The sequence below is a fragment of the Elephas maximus genome, chromosome 4, assembly GCF_024166365.1.
Source record: "Elephas maximus indicus isolate mEleMax1 chromosome 4, mEleMax1 primary haplotype, whole genome shotgun sequence".
In the NCBI taxonomy this organism is placed as follows: Eukaryota; Metazoa; Chordata; class Mammalia; order Proboscidea; family Elephantidae; genus Elephas; species Elephas maximus.
This window is the reverse complement of record NC_064822.1, coordinates 92,001,094-92,025,189: the sequence shown is the minus strand read 5'-3', so window position 1 is coordinate 92,025,189 and position 24,096 is coordinate 92,001,094. Positions and strand designations below refer to the sequence as shown.

At 38.4% G+C, this 24,096-nt stretch overlaps 1 protein-coding gene across 1 annotated transcript in view; it reads left to right on the top strand.

Moving 5' to 3' along the window:
• Positions 1 to 10,878: 10,878 nt before the first annotated feature.
• The window catches only part of SYT10 (synaptotagmin 10), a 55,212-nt gene continuing 41,994 nt past the window's right edge, over positions 10,879 to 24,096 (top strand). Inside the window, exon 1 of the mRNA XM_049882810.1 lies at positions 10,879 to 11,304. Coding sequence (XP_049738767.1) covers positions 11,154 to 11,304 — 151 coding nt within the window. The 5' untranslated portion in view covers positions 10,879 to 11,153. The remainder of the gene's footprint in view (positions 11,305 to 24,096) is intronic.

Sequence of the window (24,096 nt, the reverse complement as noted above, 5' to 3'; positions counted from 1 at the left end):
TTGGTCTCAGCTCTGGGGACCCAGTGATGAAAAAGAGATCTGGCTCTCATAGAGTTTGCACTCCAGTGTAGGGAAGGTGTGGGGAAACACATAAATAAAAGGTAAACACATAAATAAACAAGCAAGTTAATTTCAAAGAGTGGCTAGCACTATAGAAATGACAGAATATTCTAATACGATTTATAATGACAGCAACCTCCTCAATGGGTGAGATTTGGGGGACAGAGTTGTCTAAAGAGGAATTTTAGGGAGGTCAATGGTATGCTGTGTGAGGTAATTCCTTACTTATTGCCTCTTTAGAGGGGGATGGGGAGGTTTCAATTCTTTTACTTATGAATGAGATGCTAATCTTTATGAGACGCTAATCTGAGAAAAACTTTGACACAGGTAATAAGGCTGGGTTGTATCTCGTTTACATAACAAATTATCTTGATGCAAAAAATGCTGATGATAATTTATACTTGCATAGTGTTTCACAAGTTTTTGAGCATTTTCACATTCATTGCCTCTTTTGAGCCTCAGAACGTGTAATAGTATTTTGACTTTAAAGAAAAACTAGGCTCAAAGTATCTGTAACACATGGGGTCATCATGAGTCAAAGTCATCTACCAACCAGCAACTAACAACAACATCCATCCCATTGCTGGTAAATGATGGAATTTACACTAAAACTATGGTTTTCTACCTAAGTTAATCCAATGACTTCAATCTTCTATTATTTTAAATTGGTTATTTTACAGGTATGAATGTCTAGCATATACTTCTGGTGTAAATTCTTAGCAATATTTCTTGTTTTTAAAGAGCCCATATAGAACAATGGTTCCCAAAATGTGGCCTCTGGATCAGCAGCATGAGCAACACCTGGGAGCTTGTTAGAAATGCAAATTCTCAGGCTCTACCTCAGGCCTATTGAATCAGAAGCTCTGGGGGTACAGTCCAGAAATCTATGTTTTAACAAGCCTTCCAGGTGATTCTGATACATTCTGAAGTTTGAGTCAGAGGATAAGTTACGACTACCCTATACTTCTTTATTATTAAAAATAATCGTTTTAAAATTTAATGTAATTTTAACTTCATTTATATACATACACATTATATAGATAAAACTTTACATAAATGTATAAATTATCATATCACATCTTTTTTAGTGCAGTCCTTGGGAAAAAAAAATTGCACTCAAAAGAATGGCAAGATGTAAAAATAGCAACACCTATTGTTGTAAGCAGGGAATCCAAAAGAAAGGGCATCCTTATAATTTCTAGCAGAAATGTGAATTTAAATTCAACTTCATATAGAAGAATTCTCCTTCTGGGGAATGTAGACCTTAGAAATAAAGTTATTACTATTTAATAAATATTACAAAGAAGTTCATTAAAACATGGCCCATAGTGATGAACTACCTCTTCAAAGTAGAGTTGACCTTAATGATGTGGATGGAGTCAAACTTTCGGGACCTTCATTTGCTGATGTGGCATGACTCAAAATGAGAAGAAACATCTGCAAACATACATTAACAATTGGAATGTGGAACAAAGTATGAATCTAGGAAAACCGAAAATCATCAAATGAAATACAATGCATAAACACTGATATCCTAGGCATTAGTGAGCTGAAATGCACTGCCATTGACCATTTCGAATCAGACAATCATATGGTCTACTATGCTGAGAATGACAAACTGAAGACGAATGGTGTTACATTAATCATCAAAAAGAATATTTCAAGATCTATCCTGAAGTACAATGCTGTCAGTGATATGATAATATCCATCCAGATACCTACAAAGAAGGCGAGTTAAAATGACTGTTATTAAAATCTACGCACCAAGCTCTAAGGCCAAAGAGGAAGAAATTCAAGATTTTTACCTACTTCTGCAGTCTGAAATGGATCAAACATGCCATCAAGATGCATTGATAATTACTGGTGATTGGAATGTGAAAGTTGGAAACAGAGGATTGGTAGCTGAAAAATGTGGCTTTGGTGATAGAAACAATGCCAGAGATCGCATGATAGAGTTTTGCAAGACCAACAACTTCTCCATTGAAAACCAAAAGGGAAGAATAGGCTTGGCATTTCTCAAGCTGAAAGTACCGAAGAAAAAATTCAAGCCTTGAGTTACAATAGTGAAGAATTCTACTGGGAAAATATTAAACAACGCAGGAAGCATCAAAAGAAGATGGAAAGAATACACAGAGTCACTGTATCAAAAATAATTGGTCGATATTCAGCCATTTCAGGAGGTAGCATATGATCAAGAATCAATGGCAGTAAAGGAAGAAGTCCAAGCTGCATTGAAGGTATTTGCGAAAAACAAGGCTCCAGGCATTGATGGGATACCAACTGAAACATTTCAACAAACAGATGCCGCACTGGAATTGCTCACTCCTCTATGCCAAGAACTCTGGCAGACAGCTACCTGGCCAATTGACTGAAAGAGATCAATATTTGTGCCCATTTCAAAGAAAGGTGATCCAAAAGAACATGGAAATTATCGAACAATATCATTAATATCACGCACCAGTAAAATTTTGCTGAAGATCATTCAAAAGTGAATGCAGCAGGACATTGACAGGAACTGCCAGAAATTCAAGCCAAATTCAGAAGCAGATGCGGAATGAGGGATATCATTGCTGAAGTCAGATGGACCTTGGCTGAAAGTAGTGAATACCAGAAAGATGTTTACCTGTGTTTTATGGACTATGCAAAGGCATTCAACTGTGTGGATCATAACAAATTATGGATAACATTACAAAGAACAGGAATTCCAGAACATTAATTGTGCTCATTAGGAAGCTGTATTTAGACCAAGACGTAGTTATCTGAACAGAAGAAGTGGCTACTGCATGGTCTAAAATCAGGAAAGGTGTGCGTCAGGGTTGTATACTTTTACCATACTTATCCAATCTGTATGCTGAGCAAATAAAAAAAAAATCCAAGAAGCTTGACTAAGTGAAGAAGATCAGGGCATAAGGATTGGAGGAAGACTCATTAACAACTAAGATATGCAGATGACACAACCTTGCTTGCTGAAAGTGAAAAGGACTTGAAGTACTTACTGATGAGGATCAAAGACCACAGCTTCAGTGTGGATCACACCTTAATATAAAGAAAACAAAAATCCTCACAACTGGACCAATAAGCTAAACATCATGATAAATGGAGAAAATAGTGTAGTTGTAAAAGATTTCATTTTACTTGGATCCACAATTGTCATTCATGGAAGCAGCAGTCAAGAAATCAAACAATGCATTGCACTGGGCAAATCTGCTGCAAAAGACCTCTTTAAAGTGTTAAAAAGCACAAAGGTGTCACTTTAAGGACCTAGGCACACCTGACCCAAGCCAAGATGTTTTCAATATCCTCATATGCATGTGAAAGCTGGACAATGAATAAGGAAGCCCAAAGAAGAATTGATACCTTTGAGTTATGGCATTGGCGAAGAATATTGAATATACCATGGACTGAACAAACATGAAGAATGAACAATTATGTCTTGGAAGAAGTACAGCCAGAATGCTCCTTAGAAACAAGAATGGCAAGACTTTCATCTCACATACTTTGGACATGTTATCTGGAGAGACCAGTCCCTGGAGAAGGACCTCATGCTTGGTAAAGAAGAGGGTCAGCAAAAAAGAGGAAGACCTTCAACAGATGGATTGACACAGTGGCTGCAACAATGCACTTGAGCATAACAACAATTGTGAGGATGATGCAGGTCCAGGCAGTGTTTCTTTCTTTCGTACATGGGGTCACTATGAGTCAGAACCAACTTGACAGCACCTAACAACAGCAACGACAGGTGAGGAACAACTAAACATGAAGCAAATCCTCATCTGTAGGGAAATAGTTGAAAAAATTATGGTACATCATCATGTTGAGAAGTTTCTAGTCATCAAAAGTAATTACTAAAGCTACAACTATTTAGTTAGAAAAATTTTCATTATTATATTTGTGTAAGAACTGCACCTTTTTCAAAAATAGACAATGACAGAACAATGCCCGTTTCTGCACATGTCTCTCTGTGTGCTTATTTAATTACCTGGGAGAAAAAAAATATGATAAGATGCATGCTAGCTTGTTAAATGGCATAACTATCAGGGGCATAGATTGGTTACTAATATGAATGGAGAAGCAGAAAAGGCCATGTTTTTATCATTACTACTCCAATTGCATCTGCCTAGCTGAATGGCTCCTAAGCTGGATTTTGCTTACTCTGTAGGTGTCTCATAAGGATAGACGAGAAGCAGCAGGATATTGCAGCAGTTAGGAACCTACTTTTGCAACATTAAGGCCTTAGTCCAAATCCAGGCTCTACAACCAACTAGCTGCATGTCCTAAAAAAGGCCATTTAACCTCTCTGCAACTCAATTTTCTCATCTGTAAAATGAGAATAATAATACAGTAATCCCTACCTGATAGATTTGTTGTGACCATTAAATGAATTAATATATGTAAAGGCCTTGGAACTGTGCCTGACACTGTTCTAAGTGAGTTAATACATGAGTTACTATAACAATTAGTTTGCAAAGTAGCTACTTTTATATAGGTTTATAAGGTCACTATGATTTGGAATCGACTCGACGGCAATGGATCTTATAACACATAATATTTATGATGATTATTACATCATATATGTAAAACATACAACACAGACCTGACATAAAACAGGTGCTCAAATGTTGGTATCTGTTCTCAAGGTACAAATGACCATTTTCTCTCTTCTCAAAAGACGTATTTCACTGGTATCACTTGCTCTTCCTTCTTGTCTCTCTTCTCCCAATTTCCCTGGGAATAGAAGCTTACCAGTTTCTACTACACTCTGGTATTTCTGCAATAAGCAAGTAAAGCTAAAGGCCTTTATCGCTGGTAATTAGAGGGAAAGATCTGGTTTCTCATGAACACAATTAAGTGTTCCGGAATTGAGGAACCTGCACATAGATCAAGAGGCAGTTGTTCGGACAGAACAAGGGGATACTGAGTGGTTTAAAGTCAAGGAAGGTGTGCGTCAGGGTTGTATCTTTCACCATACCTACTCAATCTGTATAACACAGCAAATAATCCAAGAAGCTGGATTATATGAAGAAGAATAGGGCATCAGGATTGGAGGAAGACTCATTAACAACCTGTGCTATGCAGATGACACAACCTTGCTTGCTGAAAGTGAAGAGGACTTGAAGCACTTACTGAGGAAGATCAAAGATCACAGCCTTCAGTGTGGGTTACACCTCAACATAAAAAAAAAAGGAAAACAAAAATCCCCACAGCTGGACCAATAAGCCACATCATGATAAAGAGAAAAAATTGAAGTTGTCAAAGATTTCATTTTACTTGGATCCACAATCAACAGCCATGGAAGCAGCAGTCAAGAAATCAAAAGACTTATCACATTGGGTAAATCTGCTGCAAAAGCCCTCTTTAAAGTGTTGAAAAGCAAAGATGGCACCTTGAAGACTAAGGTCCGCCTGACCCAAGCCATGGTATTTTCAATCGCATCATATGCATGTGAAAGCCGGACAATGAATAAGGAAGACTGAAGAAGAATTGACGCCTTTGAATTGCGGTGTTGGCGAAGAATATTGAATATACCATGGACTGCCAAAAGAACGAACAAATCTGTCTTAGAATAAATACAACCAGGATGCTCCTTAGAAGCAAGGACTGCGAGACTACATCTTACGTAGTTTGGAAGAGTTGTCAGTGGGGATCAGTCCCTGGAGAAGGATATCATGCTTGGTAAAGTACAGGGCCAGTGGAAAAGAGGAAAACCCTCAATGAGCTAGATTGACCCAGTGGCTGCAACAATGGAGTCAAACATAACAACGATTGCAAGGATGGTGCAGGACTGGGCAGTGTTTTGTTCTGTGGTACATAGGGTCGCTATGACTCAGAACTGACTTGATGGCACCTAACAATGACAGAGGAAAAGAAACAGGGTTAAGAAATGACATACATTAATTTATTCATTCATTCAGAAAATACTTGTTGAGTGGCTATTACTACTGGCATGGTGTAAACCCCAAAAATGAAACCCGTTGCTATAGAGTCGGTTACAACTCATAGCAACCCTATAGGACAGCGTAGAACTGCCCAATAGGGTTTCCAAAGAGCGGCTGGTGGATTTTAACTGTGAACCATTTGGTTAGCAGCTGTAGCTATTAATCATGGTGTAAGGCACTAAGAAAAGGATGAAGGAAGCAAGGTTCCCTACCTTCTGAATTTACATCAAATTAATTATTTGATTTAATCACGATGTGTGCTACAAAAGAGAAATGGAGGATGCAAAGAAAGCACAAAGTCAAAGAATTATGAAAGTACAAAGAAAACAGGCAGAGGCCAGATCATGTGGGGCTTTGCAGGTCACTCTAAAAGTATTTGATGTATCTAAAGTACAGTGAGAAGATACTACAAAGTTTTAAAAAGGAGAATGACATGATCAGGATTACCTTCTTAAAGAGTTAAATATGATAGATTGAAGAAGTGCATGTGTTCCTGCCCCTCCTGAAATGCCAGTGAAACGACAGTACAGCAATAAAAAGCAATGGACTCAAAAACACAAAAAGAATAGGAGAGAATAAAGGAGACGACAAAAGATGTCAATAGGTTTAAAGATGGAAACCAGTGAAGGGAGCTCTGCCTTGCCGAGCAGAGAAGAGACAGCTTAAACCTCCAGAGGCAAATAGCAATGAAAACCTAGTGATTCACACCACAGAGCCTCAGGAAGCACCAGAAATAGAAGCACCTCATACCAATTCCACAGAAGATGGGAGTAGGGTAAGAAGCTTTAAAAAGTAGTAGTTAGAGCTAGTGTAATTCTAAAAGCATCTCAAGGCTCAAATTTCCATCCACACACCTGTGTTGAGATGATTACCATTCCCCAAACATGCAAATAAAAGTGTTAATTCCTGGAAATATTAAACGAGAAAGCCTCCGGACCTAGATGTCAGACTCCAAAGAGGGATAGTGAGGCTCCAGACTGAAAAAGAAGGGTGAAGTGAAAGCAGGTGGACTCTAGTTATTATTCCATATCCCTAGTTTTTTAGTGAGAGGTTAGAAAGTCCCTCTCTGAAAAAATCAAAGAACTTCCAGGACAAAGAACTTATTGACAATGATACTTGGAGGTGCTCCATCTAAGAATACAGCTCAGTTCTGAGTCACCCCTCGGTGCAGCCAGCTGGTCACAAACCCCACTGATGCACTCAAGGCTTCAAATTCTTACTACAGTGCTCTTAAATATGAGCGGAGAGCCAAGCATCAGCAGACACCTGAGGAGATTATCCATGGTGAAGAACAAAAGCTAAGGAAAAGGAGAAAGTCTTCTAGAGGAAAAGGACAAAAGCAGAAGCCAAGGGAAAAAAAGTTAAAAATGCATAATTAATATGGTCAGAGAAACAAGCAAAGACTTTGTATCTATGAAATAAAAACAGTCAGTAAACAAGACAGTATGCATAGAACTTTAATAGCGGAAATTGTAGTAATTTAATAGAAGGCTCAGAAGATAAAGTGAAGGAACTCTTCCAAAAATTAGATTACAAGGAATGAGGATGATAAGAGATGGAAAACAGGAGAGAAACAAAAACAGGAGAGAAACAAAAGTTGGAGATTCAGTCTAGGTGGTCAAATATCCAACAGAAAGGAATTCCAAGAAGGAACTCCACTAAAGAAGGATAATCACTAAAGTAATAAATCAGTATAATTTCTCAAAATTGAAGGACTGAAAAGTGGGTCTCAGTTTGAAAGAATACTAAGTGCCCATTAGGATGAATGAAACAAGTGAACACAAAGAGAAAAGAGAAGACACCAAAGCTCTCAGAATGATGAATCATGGTTGTATTAAAAGGACCCGGAATTAGAACGAAATTGGACTTCTCAAAAGCGATACCCATCTAGGCAAACCAGAAATCTAGTTATCATCATTGGCAGTTGGGATGAGTGGGAATGCCATTCTTTGAATTAAGAAACACTGGAGGAAGCCCAAGTCTGTAAGAAAAGTATAAATTGGGCAGTTTTGAGTTTGAGCTGCCTGCAGAACACAGAAAAGGAAAGTAGTAAAGCTTTAAGTAAGCTAAAATATAACATTGTCTGTGATGTTTATTCGGACTGAACTCAACTGCTCTAAGATTTCCTCATTTACTCACCCTGCTTAGTTCCTCTCTTGGGCTTCAATTAATATTTAAATTTTAGACTTTGGAATGATTCCCAAGATCCTCTTCCTTTAGGGATGTATCTACCTAAGAAGATATCTCCTCCTACCTCAGGTTTGGAAAGGGGCGTGGGAAGCTAAGAAGAAGGAATTGGACAAGGGTTGAGCAAATAGGGAAATCACAGTGTTGAACTTCAAAATCACCACTCATGAAGCTCACTTAACTCACACAAGAATTCTCTTAGGCTTCTCATTTCGAAATAAATTCCTCCTCTATTTAATGCAGAGGTCATTCAGAAGGAAGCTGCCACAGAGACCCTTAGAGCCTGTATTATTATTATTATTTGCTATTAATGCCTAGTAAGCACTTGGCACATCAAAGTACGCTCCATAAATGCCAGTCTAACCTTCTCTCCCCTCCATTTACTGTTTTAAGAATTCTTCCACAGTGTAGGCACAGAAGTAAATGCCGATCTATACTCTCTGGTTTACTTTTAAGCTCTTGGTGATTGAAGGAGTTGGCAGAAAAATAAAGACTATGAACTGAAATTCTTATCCTAATTTTTATCCTTCAGCATTGGAAAAAAATGACCTTGAATGCAGTTTTACTTTTCCCCCAAAACTTACCGGGGCTGTTTATAAATGACAGGAAAAACTGGTTTGATTCACCTTCTAATGAGCTGTGAGATACTCTAATGAACAAAGAAAGAAAAAAAAAAAAGCAAAACCTTGTGGTATTAATTTTAGATGAAAGCAAAAAAAAAAAAAAAGAAAAGCCCAAAGACTAAATTCAGAAAAATGAATATTTACATGAAACTAAATCTACTTGTTGTGAAATCACAGCAGTAAGAGTACTAATAAGCCAGTAACAGCATAAACAAATACCAGGAAAGTTATTTTCAGAATTTATTTACTTAATAATATTTAACCCTGAAATCAAACATAAGAGGGTCATTAATGAGAACTTCTGCATTACTCCACTTAAGCAATTAGAGTCTGCAAGTAGTATAAAGACAAATTACTCACTTGGTCCTCCCACACAGCCATTTGTTCATACACTAAACATGAAAGCACAGCATTGCATTGCAGGTTGTTTATACAGGTCTGTCTGTCCAGTAGATTGTGGTGAGCTGGAGGGCAAGGGAAAGTGGAGAGGGCCTTATTAAAGTGTGTTACCTAGCTTCAAACATACAGTAGAAGCACAATATCTTTTTGATTGACAGTGAAATCATTTTTTTAGATGATTCGATTTAAAAACTACTCAAATCAATGTGCATAAATACAAAAAGTAAATGAAGCCTGTAGATTTTACCTTGTCTAAATTCATGGTAAAAATAGTCCTGCTTAAACCAATTGTCTTGTGAATCAAGTAAAAATGATTCAACTAATGAATGCCTACCTACCAGAGTGCTTGCCTAATATTTATAGTAGCTTTTACCATAGTGTCTGACACAAAGCAAATAATAATGCGCCATGAACAGATTCCCAGTTTAAAATAATTCTACTAGTATAGATACATTAAAAAGCTCAGGATATTCCATCTCAAAAATAAAGAAGACTCCCCTAATAACTGTCAAATCAACCCTTAGGTTATAATATGGGATCTAATTATGTCTAAAATGATTTAAAACTATGTAAATGCATTTGCTATATCCCTATGGTACTTGTTTATTATTTTTATTTTGTGGCTTTAGCTCCATTAACAATTTGCACCTATTTGCATTAGAGAACTGTAAGAACAGGTGAGCTCAAGACACTCCAGTCCAAGCCTCTTATTTTACAGACTGGGATAAACACCTGACAGCAAATTATTCAAGGTTAAGCAAGGCTGTGGGACAGATTTGAACTTAATCCCCCTCCCTTTTAACACCAATGCCTTGTCTTCTTTTCAGTATTTACATCTCTAGCAATACTGATAAAGGGAGTCAAGTTGTACATTCTCAATTGCCAATGACTGATTAATCAAAAGAATCCTAACTGAATATTAATATAGATAACTTTTTTTGCGATTTACCTAGAATCGTTTAACAAATCAAAGGCAATAAATTTATTTGCCTATACGTAGCATGTATGCATAAGGAAAAATTGAACTAGCTTTACAGGAAATGTACGTTATAGCGAATTTCACTACAATAAAGACCTCCGAAGTAAAATATTTTCTGTCCCTATACCATCATCATCGGCAATCATGTTAAAAATTACCTCCAGGGACGTCTCTTTTTCTTTTTTCTCTAGATGATTTAGTTTGAATATTCAATTTTTAAACTGCAGTTTTTCGTTTTTTCTTCAGATGTGGATGGCATGGAATGACTCTTACGAACAACAAAACTGAACAAGGGCATCTGTAGATAAGTTGGAGAGACGGGGGGGAAAGGTTGGGGGAGGAGGATGAGCTGTGAAAAGCACAAAGAAAACGAAGAATACTTCTCTGACCCCTTGCTGCAAAGATGAGCACCCCCAGCCTCAGCAGGAGGGCCCAGCAAAGGCGCCGGGCCGGGCCGGACGGCGCCCCTCCTCCTGCGCCGGCCCCCTCCCCATCTGACTGGTGAAAGGGGGCCTGCGCGCTCTCTGCCACCCGTTGTTCCGGGCCCGCGCCGGGCTGCGATTGGATGCGCCGCCGCCAGGCACCCGCCAGAAGCACAAACACGCTGGGAGGAGGAGAGGGGCGTTCTTTCGAGTCGAGGGCTTTGGCTTTTTACGTCTCTCCCTCCCCTTCGCACTCCATGCCGGGTCTCTGCCTCCAGCTCTCCTCGCGCCAGGGGAGAGTTAGCACAAACCTCGCCGCCACTGCCTCGCTCGGGCTCCCGCAGTCTTCCCCGGCGCCCTCCTCTCCCGCCATGGGGCCAACTTGGGGCTCCTAAGAGTTGCCTGTTCTTACCAGCGCGCTCTCCGGCCAAAGTCCCCGCGGGCGGGCTATGGCTTAGGGCACAAGAGCGGCCAGCCACGAGGTAAAAGGAAGGGGAAAGGACGGCTCACTGGGAAGAGAGGGAAAAATCAAAAGAAAACCCACACGATGAGTTTCCACAAGGAGGATGGAGTGAGCAGCCTGTGCCAGAAAGCGCTGCACATCGTCACCGAGCTGTGCTTCGCGGGACAGGTGGAGTGGGAGAAGTGCTCGAGTATCTTCCCCCCGGACAGGGGCAGCCAGGGCGGAGGCAACACAGGTAACGGAAAAGGGGTCGGCTCGGGCCCTTGCACTCCGCTAGGACCCCGTGCGCTCAGCTCCAAGCTCCCGGGTCCTGCGCCTCCGGCGCTGCGCTGGAAGCATCTTTCAGGCGCCGCGTCTTCCCACCGCGCTCCTTCCTTCTTCTCAGCTCCTGCGACTTCGACCTTGCGGTTGTTTGGGTCCTTTCCCCCTTTTCTCTACCTGCCCGGCTTCCTCCACCTCTCTGCCTGCTTCTTGCCTGCGGGCGCCGTCTCTTGCTCCCTGGCTCCCGCACTCTGTCTCTCCGCTCTCACCCACGCCGGGTCTCCCTCCCGGAGTAGAGAGGCAAGCGCGGGCGGCGGCGCCTGGACCGCTTGGGCGCCGCTACCCTCGGGGGCGGCTCGCCGGCGGGGACTCGGGTGCCCTTGCTTGTCCCACGGGTCGAGCTGGCTTAGGTGAAGGGACCCAGCCAGAGAATTCGTGCTTGGACGCACAGAACCTCCTTTCAGATGGGGTAGCTTGGCCACGGAGAGAGGAGCAAATCCTCGTCGGTGTAACCCGGGGCTGCAACCTGTAGAGCGCTAGACAGTTTCCAAAACCCTTTCATCTACATCATTTTCTAGGACTTCATACCGCAGGGACTATTGATCCCATTTTGAGGCGACATCTAAGGCTCAGGGCACATGTCGATTAAGTGGAAGAGAGGGAAGGGTTATAAATCCTTTCCACACTCACGCTTTCACACCCCAGCATACAGGCATCCTCCCTACTCTTTCAAGAAACTTGAAAGGAAATGGGGTGGGATGGAGGAGGACATCGACAATCAACTATCTGGAGGTGGAAATAAGTCTGAAGTGAAAGATTTTTCTCAAGGCTAAAAAAGGAATGTGTGTTGGGGGCCGGGGGGGGGTGCCTGTATCAGAACCAGACTTTATCACTCCCACTGTTTCAGTCATGCTTGGAGGAAAGGATTTCAACCACCTGCACAGTAGTTGGCTTGTCCAGCCTGCTGTGCTAGTCACACAGGCGAGATGGGCTCGGGAGCTATGTATGGGCCGAGTGGTTCATAAGCGCTTTGAGGGTCACTTGTTGCTTTGGGAGGCAAACGAACAGTAGTTTCTTAATTTTCGACATCGCACCGGCCAGTTGGAACAGCAGCTTTTAAGCATGTTAACTTATTTCTTCCCCTTGTCATGCCTTGTCATTCTGGTGTCCTGTCGGTGTCTCCTGAGGGTAGCCAGGGCAATAAGTAAGAAGTGGATGCCAAGCTCTGGGCGGAGCAGAGCTGTCAGGAGCCAGGCGTGCTAATTAGGAGGAAAGGAGGGCACACACAGTGAATCCCGCCCCACCCCCCACCCCCAGACGAAGACAAAGAGGGAGGTGAGGGGTGAGAATGGATTCAGTTTAGCTTTTACAAAGCATTGTTAAATTGCATCTATGCAGGCTTTTCAGATTCTCTGATCTTGGCAACAGGGGCCAAGAGGGGCTTCTGTCTGCTTGGCAGAACCTGAGGAGATACTGCTGTTTGGTCTCTGGAGCGGAAGGAAGCATCATTGCTACTGTCAACTTGCTTGAAACTTAAATATTCTGTGAATGAATATACACAACTCAGAGTCTTTTCTATTTGCCTAGTACATGTTATATTTCTAGAAGTGTATGAAATTGAACTGTAGGTGTTAAATTTCTAGGAGTAATTCTACTAGAAGGGCCTGGGGGAACATCTTGTGTGTATATATCGTGTATAGTTCCTAAGCGTGAGATAAAAATAAGCACTCATAATTGTGGTGATATTACATAAGCTCCTCTGAAATGTCTTTTAGTGGCATAAATACTAAAGATAAGACTCAGAGAAGGGGTACAGTAGAAGAAACCAGAGTATTTAAGTTTAAAACCTATTTTTGGTCATATAACAGTTGATGCTGTGAATAAAACTCATTCTTCCCCTTTTGTGATAATGCAACACATAATTAGTTTCCTGGATTCTGGATTGGCTGGTAATGTAGAAAATGTGTAAAGGTTGGGACCAAATACTAGCTTCTAAATAAATACAAATCTATATCAGCTTAAGATAAAACACAGTATATGGACTGTACAAAAGGTTCTGAGCTTTTCCTAAGCACTACGAGAAGTAGTTGTATCCCTAATTCTTTTGGACTTTCCCTCCCAAACCAAAACTGGGGAAAAATTAGTCTAAAACAATTGCATGGATATTCTTTGCCCCTTAAGGGAAATATAAGCTATTCAAACTAGGTATTCAACAGAATATATGAACATATATATTTAAAGGTTACCCCTAGGTGGTATGTTATAAAGATCTACCAGCCTACTAGGTGGTGTGTTATAAAGATCAACAGGATTTACATTTTCTCTTTGCAAATCTGTGCAACAGTTAGAGGTAAACTACTTTAATCTGAGAATAAAAAAATAGTCTACCCTTATTAACAGATACCTATGAAGTGGATTCAAAGATTATTTACATAATATTTAATTATACTTATTAGCCTTCTAGCTACCCATTGTTCTTTAAAGTATATTTTCTTATGAAGTGTGTAAAAAAAATTTTTTTTTATTTTAGGTCCCGAAATAAGCACTTCTAGTAGGTGATTCTTCTACTCTGTTTGCTTAATAAGATGCATGTTATTGGTAACAGGACACCGACTATGACGTTGACTGGTACAGTGGTTATTCAGTTTGAATGTTAATCATCACTGCCCAGATGGTGTCAGTTATGCTAAGGCTGCAGTGACAGTGGCAGGCTTCCAGACTGTGCATATTTTTAGATTCCTTCACAAAGGGGAAGAGGGAGAGAAATTCAGGTAATTCCAATTAAAGTCATTCTACATTAAGAGAGTTATGAATCACATATACAAATAAGATATTATCCTACTGTCTCTTTAAATACCAACAGATAGCAAGCATCACCACCTCTTTACCATAACATCAGTAGCAGAAACAGCAGCAGAATTATTGCCGTTGAGAATTTGCCAATCAAATTGGCCAATTCCATATTTTAGTAAAATATATGAAGACTTAGACTGCTGCTGCCAACACTAGTTAATTTACTCTTAGGGAATAGTTTATTTGAGCCATTGTATACTTCGACATTACTAGTATACTAGAAAGCTCATCAAGTACAATTTTTAGAGAATCAGATTTTGGGAACCTCTTTACCATTTTCTCCCCTCCTCGAAACAAATATGCCACCCACTAAATTCATCTTAATGCACAATATGGTTTAATAATAGAATGATGCTTAAGGGAAATGCAAAACAATATATTGATCTCACATGTTGTTTTTCAGATGGATAGATTGTGATTTGACTACACTATACATAATAGTTTTTAAATTGGATTTGGGTTAATTTTTGTTCAATCATTAACTGCTTACCCATATCCAAATGCTTATGAGGTTCAAGGAGCCCATGCTGCCTAAAAGAGACTTCATAAATCACAGCTAATCAAACCCACTTAAATTCACAGTCACTTAAGATTATACCATATTGTATAGACCTAACCTTAATTTAAATATTCTTAATAAGCATTTAAGTCATCACTTTTAATTTTTCATTTCTACACAATTTTAATTGGAGACTAAAAATTCTAAAATAAATATTTAAAAAAAATTCTTCTAAATTGACATGTGTATTCTTCAATTTATTAAACGTGGGGACAATGAGTAGGTATATGGCAAAGAATGTCGTTGAAGTTACTTGGCTAATAAAAAAGAAAGTTAAGTGAAATTTTAAAACTTATATCATGATTCTCCTTTGAGATTAAAGCATTTTGAGTCTATAATGAGGGCTTAAAATGAGTAGGGGCACTTCATAGATTTTCTGTACACACACAAAGCAAATGACTACCCAAATAATTTAGTTAAGCTATAATCTCTGTACCGTTATAACTCTGAGTTTCACATATCCTAATGGTAATAGAAAGAATTACAGTTTAGAAACATATATTAGTGGATTTTTTTCTTGAGAATTGTAGATCTGAAAAAGACTAACTGAACTACAATGAATTCAGAATTATAGGCACACAGCCCATCTGAGGAAGGATGGATGAGAAGGATTTTTTTTCCTTCCTCCTCTTGTCACCTCCCTGAAAATGGCCAGCTTTTACTATTCCTCATCTCATTCTCACATGATCATCAATACATATTACACTTGCTCTCATTTACTCCAAAGGAAAATGAACAGCTGTCTTCAAAGGACAAGCAGCTGTCAGCAAACATCTATTTTTCTCAATTATGAACATCAACATTTTGGCAATATTGGGAGGATTTTTTTTTTTACCTTAGCCATTTTTATTTTCTTGTGACAAACTAAGATCTGTATTTCCTTTTTTTATGAGCTTTGAATCTCTTAAATCTAATTCTTACAGGAGTGATTTTACATAAAAAGCATATAGCTGTACATTTCATTTAAATCACATTTTTCTTAAGACCTTATCATCATTGTAATTTTGCTCTTATGGAAAAAGTTAGTCATTTTGGGGGATAGATCTGCATTCATTTACAACTTTATGGGTTTTGTGTATGAAATTCTGGCAGAAGACTAACATTATCATAAATGTTTAATGAAATTTTCAATGCCAATTAAAACAAATTATATTTGGAATTTGAATTCTTTTCTTCCTGATCTACATCTTATTCTACTCATGTTCTGACCAGCAAGTCATAGAATGTAAGCTCTTTGAGGGCAAGGGCTTGTTTACTGCTTTATTCTCCATGCCTAAAAAAATCTGTGGCTCCTACTAGAAGCTCAGTAAGTATTTGTCAATGAAATAAAGAATGAATGAATCAATTAATTTATTCTCAATAACCTCAATTTATTTATTTTTAAAACAAGGAATACCACTTAATAACCCCCAAGTCCCTTCTGAAACTTAATTATATATATATATATATCAGATCTTTGTAGAACTGCCCCACAGAGTTTCCAAGTAGCACCTGGCGGATTCAAACTGCTGACCCTTTGGTTAGCAGCCGTAGCACTTAACCACTGTATCACCAGGATTTCCTTTGTGTCCCTAGTGTTTAATATTATATCCTAGATAGGCATGCAAAATATGTAGTTTATAATAATGACAGAAATTACAGCAATTGAAGCATTTAGAGTTAGAATTTAATGAGCAACCTACCCATGAAATAGCAACTGAATACCATATGGACGACCATTGACTTTCCTCAGAGTGGGTTCAAACACAGCTATGAATCCACAGCTAAATTAATAAGTGTTACATAATAAATGTACTGAGCTTACTGACATTTTAGAAAAGTGGGAATATCTGTATTGTACCCATTTACAAAAGTAAAACTAAACCATGGTACTTCGGTTAAGCAGAAAGTAGTGTGGGAAACATAACTATATCATTATTAAAATTGTTATTAGTCATTCCAGTTAGAATTAGAAATCACCATTTTGCAGGTGTGAAAACTAAGGCCAAGAAAATGTTAGTAACTTCTCCCAAAATTGTATCTAGTTAGTGATGGAGCTAGGATGAGACTCCAGGGCTCCTTAGATCCTAACGTAGGTTCAGCAGAAAGAAAAAAGAAAAAAAAAAAAAAACAGGAAGAAGAGGAGATGGGGGAGGGGCAAAGAACGGCATCTTTGAGATTAAATAGCACTGGGGGAAAAGCTTGTGAAGTTAGGCTCTTAACTATTATACTTTTGGTTGTAGTTAGTGGCATATAAGTGGTCAATAAGGTTTATCAGTGTTTAATTATAACCTAAATCCTAAACTTTTCTTTTTATTAGATTTACTGTCATCCAAATATGACATGAAACCCTGGTAATGCCATGGTTAAAATCTTGACTGCTAACCAAAATGTCAGCAGTTCAGATTCACCAGCCCCTCCTTGGAAACCTTATGAGTCAGTTCTACTCTGTCCTATAGTACCACTATGAGTTGGAACTGATTCGACGGCAACAGATTTGGTTTTTGCTAAATATGACACACAATGTTACATGCATATGTATGTATGCATATGCACTTGAGTGGATACGGGTGTTTGTTACTCCTATTTCCCGGCCAGTTCTAATTGATTTGTATCAACGCTAAAATCATGTTAAAGGTTTTAGTGTGTTTGAAATGAACAATTTGTGAAATCTTATAATTCCAAATATAGCCTCTTTATATATTCATAAAAAAGCCTATAATGAAAATAGAGGACATTAAAGTACCAAATTGTTTTTGTTAATTTATAATTAGTAAGGTAATCTATCAAAATTCATTCGTTATACTTTATTGCCATATTATGGTTAATTTCAGTAGTTAACAATCCATATTATTATTAAAATTTAATACTATGAGGCACTGGATCAGGAGGGATCAGTCCCTGGAGAAGGACATCATGCCTGTAGAGGGTCAGCGAAAAAGAGGAAGACCCTCTACGAGATGGACTGACACGGTGGCTGCAACAATGGGCTGAAGCATAACGACGATTATGGGATGAGATGCTCTTGAACTTGAAGTAGTTAAAGCAAATGGAAGAAATGATGAAGTAAAAGAAATGAACAGAAGATTTCAAAGGGCGGCTCGAGAAGACAAAAGTATTACAATGACATGCAAAGAGCTGAAGATAGAAAATCAAAAGGAAGAACACGCTCAGCATTTCTCAAGCTCAAAGAACTGAAGAAAATTCAAGTCTCTAGTTTCAATAGTGAAGGATTCTATGGAGAAAATATTAAACGACATGCAACCAAACCAAAACCCACTGCCATCAAGTCGATTCTGACTCATAGTGACCCTATAGGACAGAGTAGAACTGCCCCATAGAGTTTCCAAGGAGCACCTGGTAGATTCGAACTGCCGACATCTTGGTTAAGAGCCGTAGCACTTAACCACTACGCCACCAGGTTTTCCAAACAACATGCATGAAAAGAAGATGGAAGGGACACACACAGTCATTATACCAAAAAGAATTGGTCAACGTTCAACCATTTCAAGAGGTAGCATATGATCAGGAACTGATGGTACTGATGGAAGAAGTCGAAGCTACACTGCAGGCATTTGCGAAAAACAAGGCTCCAGGAATTGATGGACTATCAGTTGAGATGTTTCAACAAATGGATGCAGCACTGGAAGTGGTCACTCATCTATGCCAAGAAATTTGCAAGACAGCTACCTGGCCAACCGACTGGAAGAGATCCATATTTATGCCTATTCCCAGGAAAAGTGATCCACCCAAATGTGGAAATTATCAAACAGTATCATTAATATCACGTGCAAGTAAGATGTTGCTGAAGATCATTCAAAAGCGGCTACAGCAGTATATCCACAGGGAACTGCCAGAAATTTAGGCCAGATTCAGAAGAGGATGCTGAACCCGGGATATCACTGCTCATGTCAGATGGATCTTGGCTGAAAGCAGAGGATACCAGAAAGATGTTTACCTGTGTTTTATTTACTATGTAAAGGCATTCAATTGTGTGGATCATAACACATTATGGATAACATTGCAAAGGATGGGAATTCCAGAACATTTAATTGTGCTCATGAGGAACCTGTACATAGATCAAAAGGCAGTTCTTTGGACAAAGCAAGGGGATACTGCATGATTTAAAGTCAGGAAAGGTGTGCATCAGGGTTATACCCTTTTACCATACCTATTCAATCTGTATACTGAGCAAATAATCTGAGAAGATGGATTATATGAAGAAGAATGGGGCATCAGGATTGGTGGACAACTCATCAACAACCTACATTATGCAGATGACACAACCTTACTTGCTGAAAGTGAAGAGGACTTGAAGCACTTATTGATGAAAATCAAAGACAACAGCCTTCAGTATGGATTGCACCTAAACATAAAGAAAACAAAAATCCTCACTAGTGGACCAACAAGCAACATCATGATCAATGGAGAAAAGATTGAAGTTGTCAAGGATTTCATTTTACTTGGATCCACACTTGGATCAACACCCACGGAAGGAGCAGTCAAGAAATCAAAAGACACATTGCATTGGGCAAATCTGCAAAAGACCTCTTTAAAGTGTTGAAAAGCAAAGATGCCACCTTGAAGACTAAGGTGCGCTGGACCCAAGTCATGGTATTTTCAGTCACATCATATGCATGAGAAAGATGGAAAAAGAGTAAGGAAGACAGAATAAAAACTGACGCCTTTGAGTTGCGGTGCTGGCGAAGAATATTGAATACACCATGGACTGGCAAGAGAACAAAAATGTCTGTCTTGGAAGAAGTACAACCAGAATGCTCCTTAGAAGCAAGGATGGGCGGGACAACATCTCACATACTTTGAACATGTTGTCAGGAGAGATCAGTCCCTGAAGAAGGACATCATGCTTGGTAAAATACAGGGTCAACAAAAAAGAGGAAGACCCTCAACAAAATGGATTGACACAATGGCTGCAACAACAGGCTCAAGCATAACAATGATTGTGGGCATGGTGCAGGACTGGGCAGTGTTTTGTTGTTTACATAGGTTTACATAGTGTTTTGTTACATATACATATATATGTATATATATAATTGTTGTTGACTCTTCTGAATGGGTTTTTGATTCAGAATTGGTGATGCCCTTGTTTCCACACATTAAGAGTGCTGTATCAAAAGTGTTAATGATTCAAATTTTTTTTCATAATAGAATCTATAAAAGATGTAAAAGACATAAAGGCCATTTGTGCTGTGTCCTAAAGACAGATAGCTGTGCAAGGATGTGGAATGTTGGCAGTGTTGCCAAACACATCTGACTCAACACATTTCCCACCCATTCCTAATTCAAATTTTGCCCAAATTTTAGCTGTTAAGGAGAAACCACTTTCTTCCTTGCTTTATGTTTTCTTTTCTTTTTTTTTTTTTTTTTTTATGTTTTCAGGTGGGAGCTACACAACAGGAATAATTATAAAAGCTTGCCCCACTCCCTTTCCCTGAGAAGTAACTTATCTGATTCCCCCATCTTTGAGACATATGCTTGATATCTTCAGGTAACAAACATTCTCTGCTCCTCCATGCTGTAAGTTCTACAGAGATGTCTCTATAAGGAAGACCCATGGCTGTCCAGCCAAGGCTGTGACTGTATGGGTAAATATAATTAATTCAGGGTGATATATCAGCAAATCCATTTTCTGATAGACCTAACCTGATATTCCCTAGTAGTTTAATTGCTACCTGTCTGATCATTGTGTCTGTCAGTTGTTCTGAACACAAATGGGTAAGAATATAGAGTGTAAATTACTAGTCACCTGAGACACTGAAGTCTACTTCGATATGTTGAGCTCCATGATAAACAAATTCACTTCTCTCAGTGCCAAATATCATCAGAAGATGAGTTTCTCCTCTTTTTACTACCCTGTGGATCACCATTCAATTCCATACTTCTTTTCTTCTAGGCACTCTTGTTTAAAGACAAATAGTTGATAATGATACCATTCCATTGCTGAGCACTTATTATGTAATTTATGATGCTAAATGCTTTACATACATTTCCTTATTTAAACCTCAAACATATGTTTGAAATAAATATAATTACTCCTATTTTGGAGTCACTGGATGGCACAAACACTTAAGCACTTTACTTAAGGTTGGTAGTTCAAACCCACTCAGAGGTGCTTTGGAAGATAGTCCTAGCTACCAAAAGGTCACAGCACTGAAAACCCTACGGAGCAGTTCTCTGCACACATGGGATTTCCATGAGGCAAAATTGATTCTACAGCAATGAACAACAACAAAACTCTAATTTTACTGAGGCTCATAAAGTCTAAACAATTTGCCAAAATCAACCAGTGTTGGAGTTGACATTTGAACCCAAGTCTAAATGGTTGTAAAATACAAACTATGTTATACTGTCTTCCTAATAGAAAGATTTCTGTATATTCCCTCCAAATCACCCAAATTTTAGTCATCCAAGAATCTTAAAACCCAAAGACATTTGAGGACTTTTTCAAATAACTCCCCAAATATTTATTCAGTAGCTGTGCAAACCCTTTTTAAGTATGTAATATATAAACTAAAAAAAAACCAAACCCACTGCGGTCGAGTCAATTCTGACTCATACTAGACATTAAAAACAAAAATGCAAAGGATCAGGGAGTGCGAGTACTGGTAGGAGGTATTTGCATAAGCAAAATAAGTGCAGATCCACAATACTTTATCCACATTGATGAAATACCAAAACCTCTGAAAAGGGACATTATTTTGTAATTTTGGCAATTTGGCATCAATACCTTGCCTGAATTGGCATGAAGCTACTTACAGTCTTCAATTACCCCACTTAGTATGACTAATTCATATATTTCATTACCAGATATATTAATGCATTTGATTACTGGCTCTAAAAATACATGAAGATTATAAAGCCCTAACTGTAATATTTGTAAACCATAGTTGATAATCAGTAAGCACATTTACATGTTTTCTCTTTTCCTGACATTATGGTGCTAATAAATAATAGAAGGTAATAAAATAAATAAGCTGCAAAATATAAAAATGTCACACACTCCATCACCAATGGAATGGAAATGGGAAGCATAGTTAATAATTGCTTTAGGAAGCAACTGGAAAATATTGATGCCTATATATCATAAAAAAATATATATATATATCATATCATAGCATGTCAAAATTAATTTGCATTCTTATAATTAAGTAGCAGTAAAAACTGGAATTATTTCCATTTTTGCTTGGATCTCCACTAGCGACAAAACGGGGCTTTGAATGAAACCATTTTATCTTACCAATCAGGGACATGTTAACTAAAACAAGGTATCATTTTCCCCAGCATATCAGCAAAAATTAAAGTACAACAATATTTCTCTGATATTGTGGGAATTAGTAAATTCATGTACTATTTTCTTACAGCAACTCTGGGGTTAATTTTGGTAATATATAGTAAACCTAAGTATGTGTATTTTAAGTATGTGTATAAGCTATGACCCAGAAGTTCCATTTCTAGATATTTACCTTAGAGAAACACTCACAAATATGAAAAGGCAAAAGGTACTGGATACTCTTTGTAGTTATAATAACAAAAAATCAGACAATCTAAATACTCATCATAATTATTACGGAATGCTATGTGGCAATGAAACTAGACCTCAAGTATTATTGATTAAAAAATAAAGCACCTTGAAGAAAGAAATATACAGTAACTAATGCTAACCTCGGAAACCCTGGTGGTGTAGTGGTTAAATGCTACAGCTGCTAACCAAAGGGTCAGCAGTTTGAATCTGCCAGGCTCTCCTTGGAAACTCTATGGGGCAGTTCTACTCTGTCCTATAGGGTCACTATGAGTCGGAATCAATTCAGCAACACTGGGTTTGGTTTTTATTTGGTAATGCTGCCTCAGAGAATGAGTCAATAAAATGACAAGCCCCTAACTAGACTGACAAAGGAAAAAAGAAGATGCAAATATTTAAAATTAAGAATGAAACTGGGGACATTACAGCCAACACTACAGAAATAAAAAGGGTCAAAAGAGAATACTATATACAACTGTATGCCAAGAATTAGATAATCTATATGAAATGGGCAAATTCCTAGAAAAACATAAACTACCAAGCTGCCTCAAATCCATAACAAGAGGAGAAGAGATTGAATCGGTAATCAAAAACCTTCCCCAAAAAGAAAACCATTGTTGGAGCAGTTGGCTTGACTGGGGAATTCAACCAAACATTTATAGAAGAAGTGACGCTTTCAAAAAATAAAAGAGGAGGGAACACTTCCTATTTCATTTTATGAAACTAGCATTACTTTCAAGTGTTAGTAAGCAAAGATGTCACTTTGAAGATTAAGGTACTGAAAACATGGTGTTTTCAATGCTCATATGTATGCGAAAGCTGGGCAATGAATAAGGAAGACTGAGGAAGAACTGACGCCTTTGAGTTTGGTGTTGGCGAAGAATATTAAATATACCATGGACTGCCAAAAGAACGAACAAATCTGTCTTAAAAGTACAGCCAGGATGCTTGTTAGAAGCAAAGATGGCAAGACTACATCTTACATACTTTGGATATGTTATCAGAAAGAATCAGTCCCTGGAAAAGGACATCATGCTTGGTAAGGTAGAGGGCCAATGAAAAAGAGGAAGGCCTAACAACAACAACAACAGCATTACTTTGATACCAAAGCTAGGCAAAGACACCACAAGGAAAGAAATCTGTAGGCCAATACCCCTTATGAATATAAATGCAAAAATCCTCAGAAGAATACTAGCAAACCAAATCCAAAAGCATATTAAAAGGATTATACACCATGAACAAGTGAGATCTACCCCAGGAATGCAAGAGTGGTTCAACAGTAGAAAAATCAATCGATGTAATATACCACATTAATAGAATAAAGGAAAAGAACCGTATGATCATTTCCATAGATGCATTTTATAAAACCCAACACCCTTTCATGGAAAAAAAAAAAAAAAAAAACTAGGAATATGAGAGAAATTCCTCAGAATAATAAAGGACATTTATGAAAAACCCACAGCTAACGTCATACTCAATGGTGAAAAACTGAAAGCTTTTCCCCTTAAGATCCAGAACAAGATACAGATGCCTGCTCTTACCACTGATATCCAGTATTGTACTGGAAGTCCTAGCCAGAGCAAATAGCAAGAAAAAGAAATAAAAACTATTAAATCAGGAAGGAAGAAATAAAAATATCCTTTTCACAGATGACATGATCCTATGTATAGAGAACCCCGAAGAATCCACAAGAAAGCTACCAGAGCTAACAAATTCAGCAAAGTGGCAGGATACAAGGTGAACACACGAAAATCAGTTGAGTTTCTATACATCAGCAATGATTATTTTGAAAAGAAAAGTAAGGAAACAATTTTATTCATAACAGCATCTAAAAG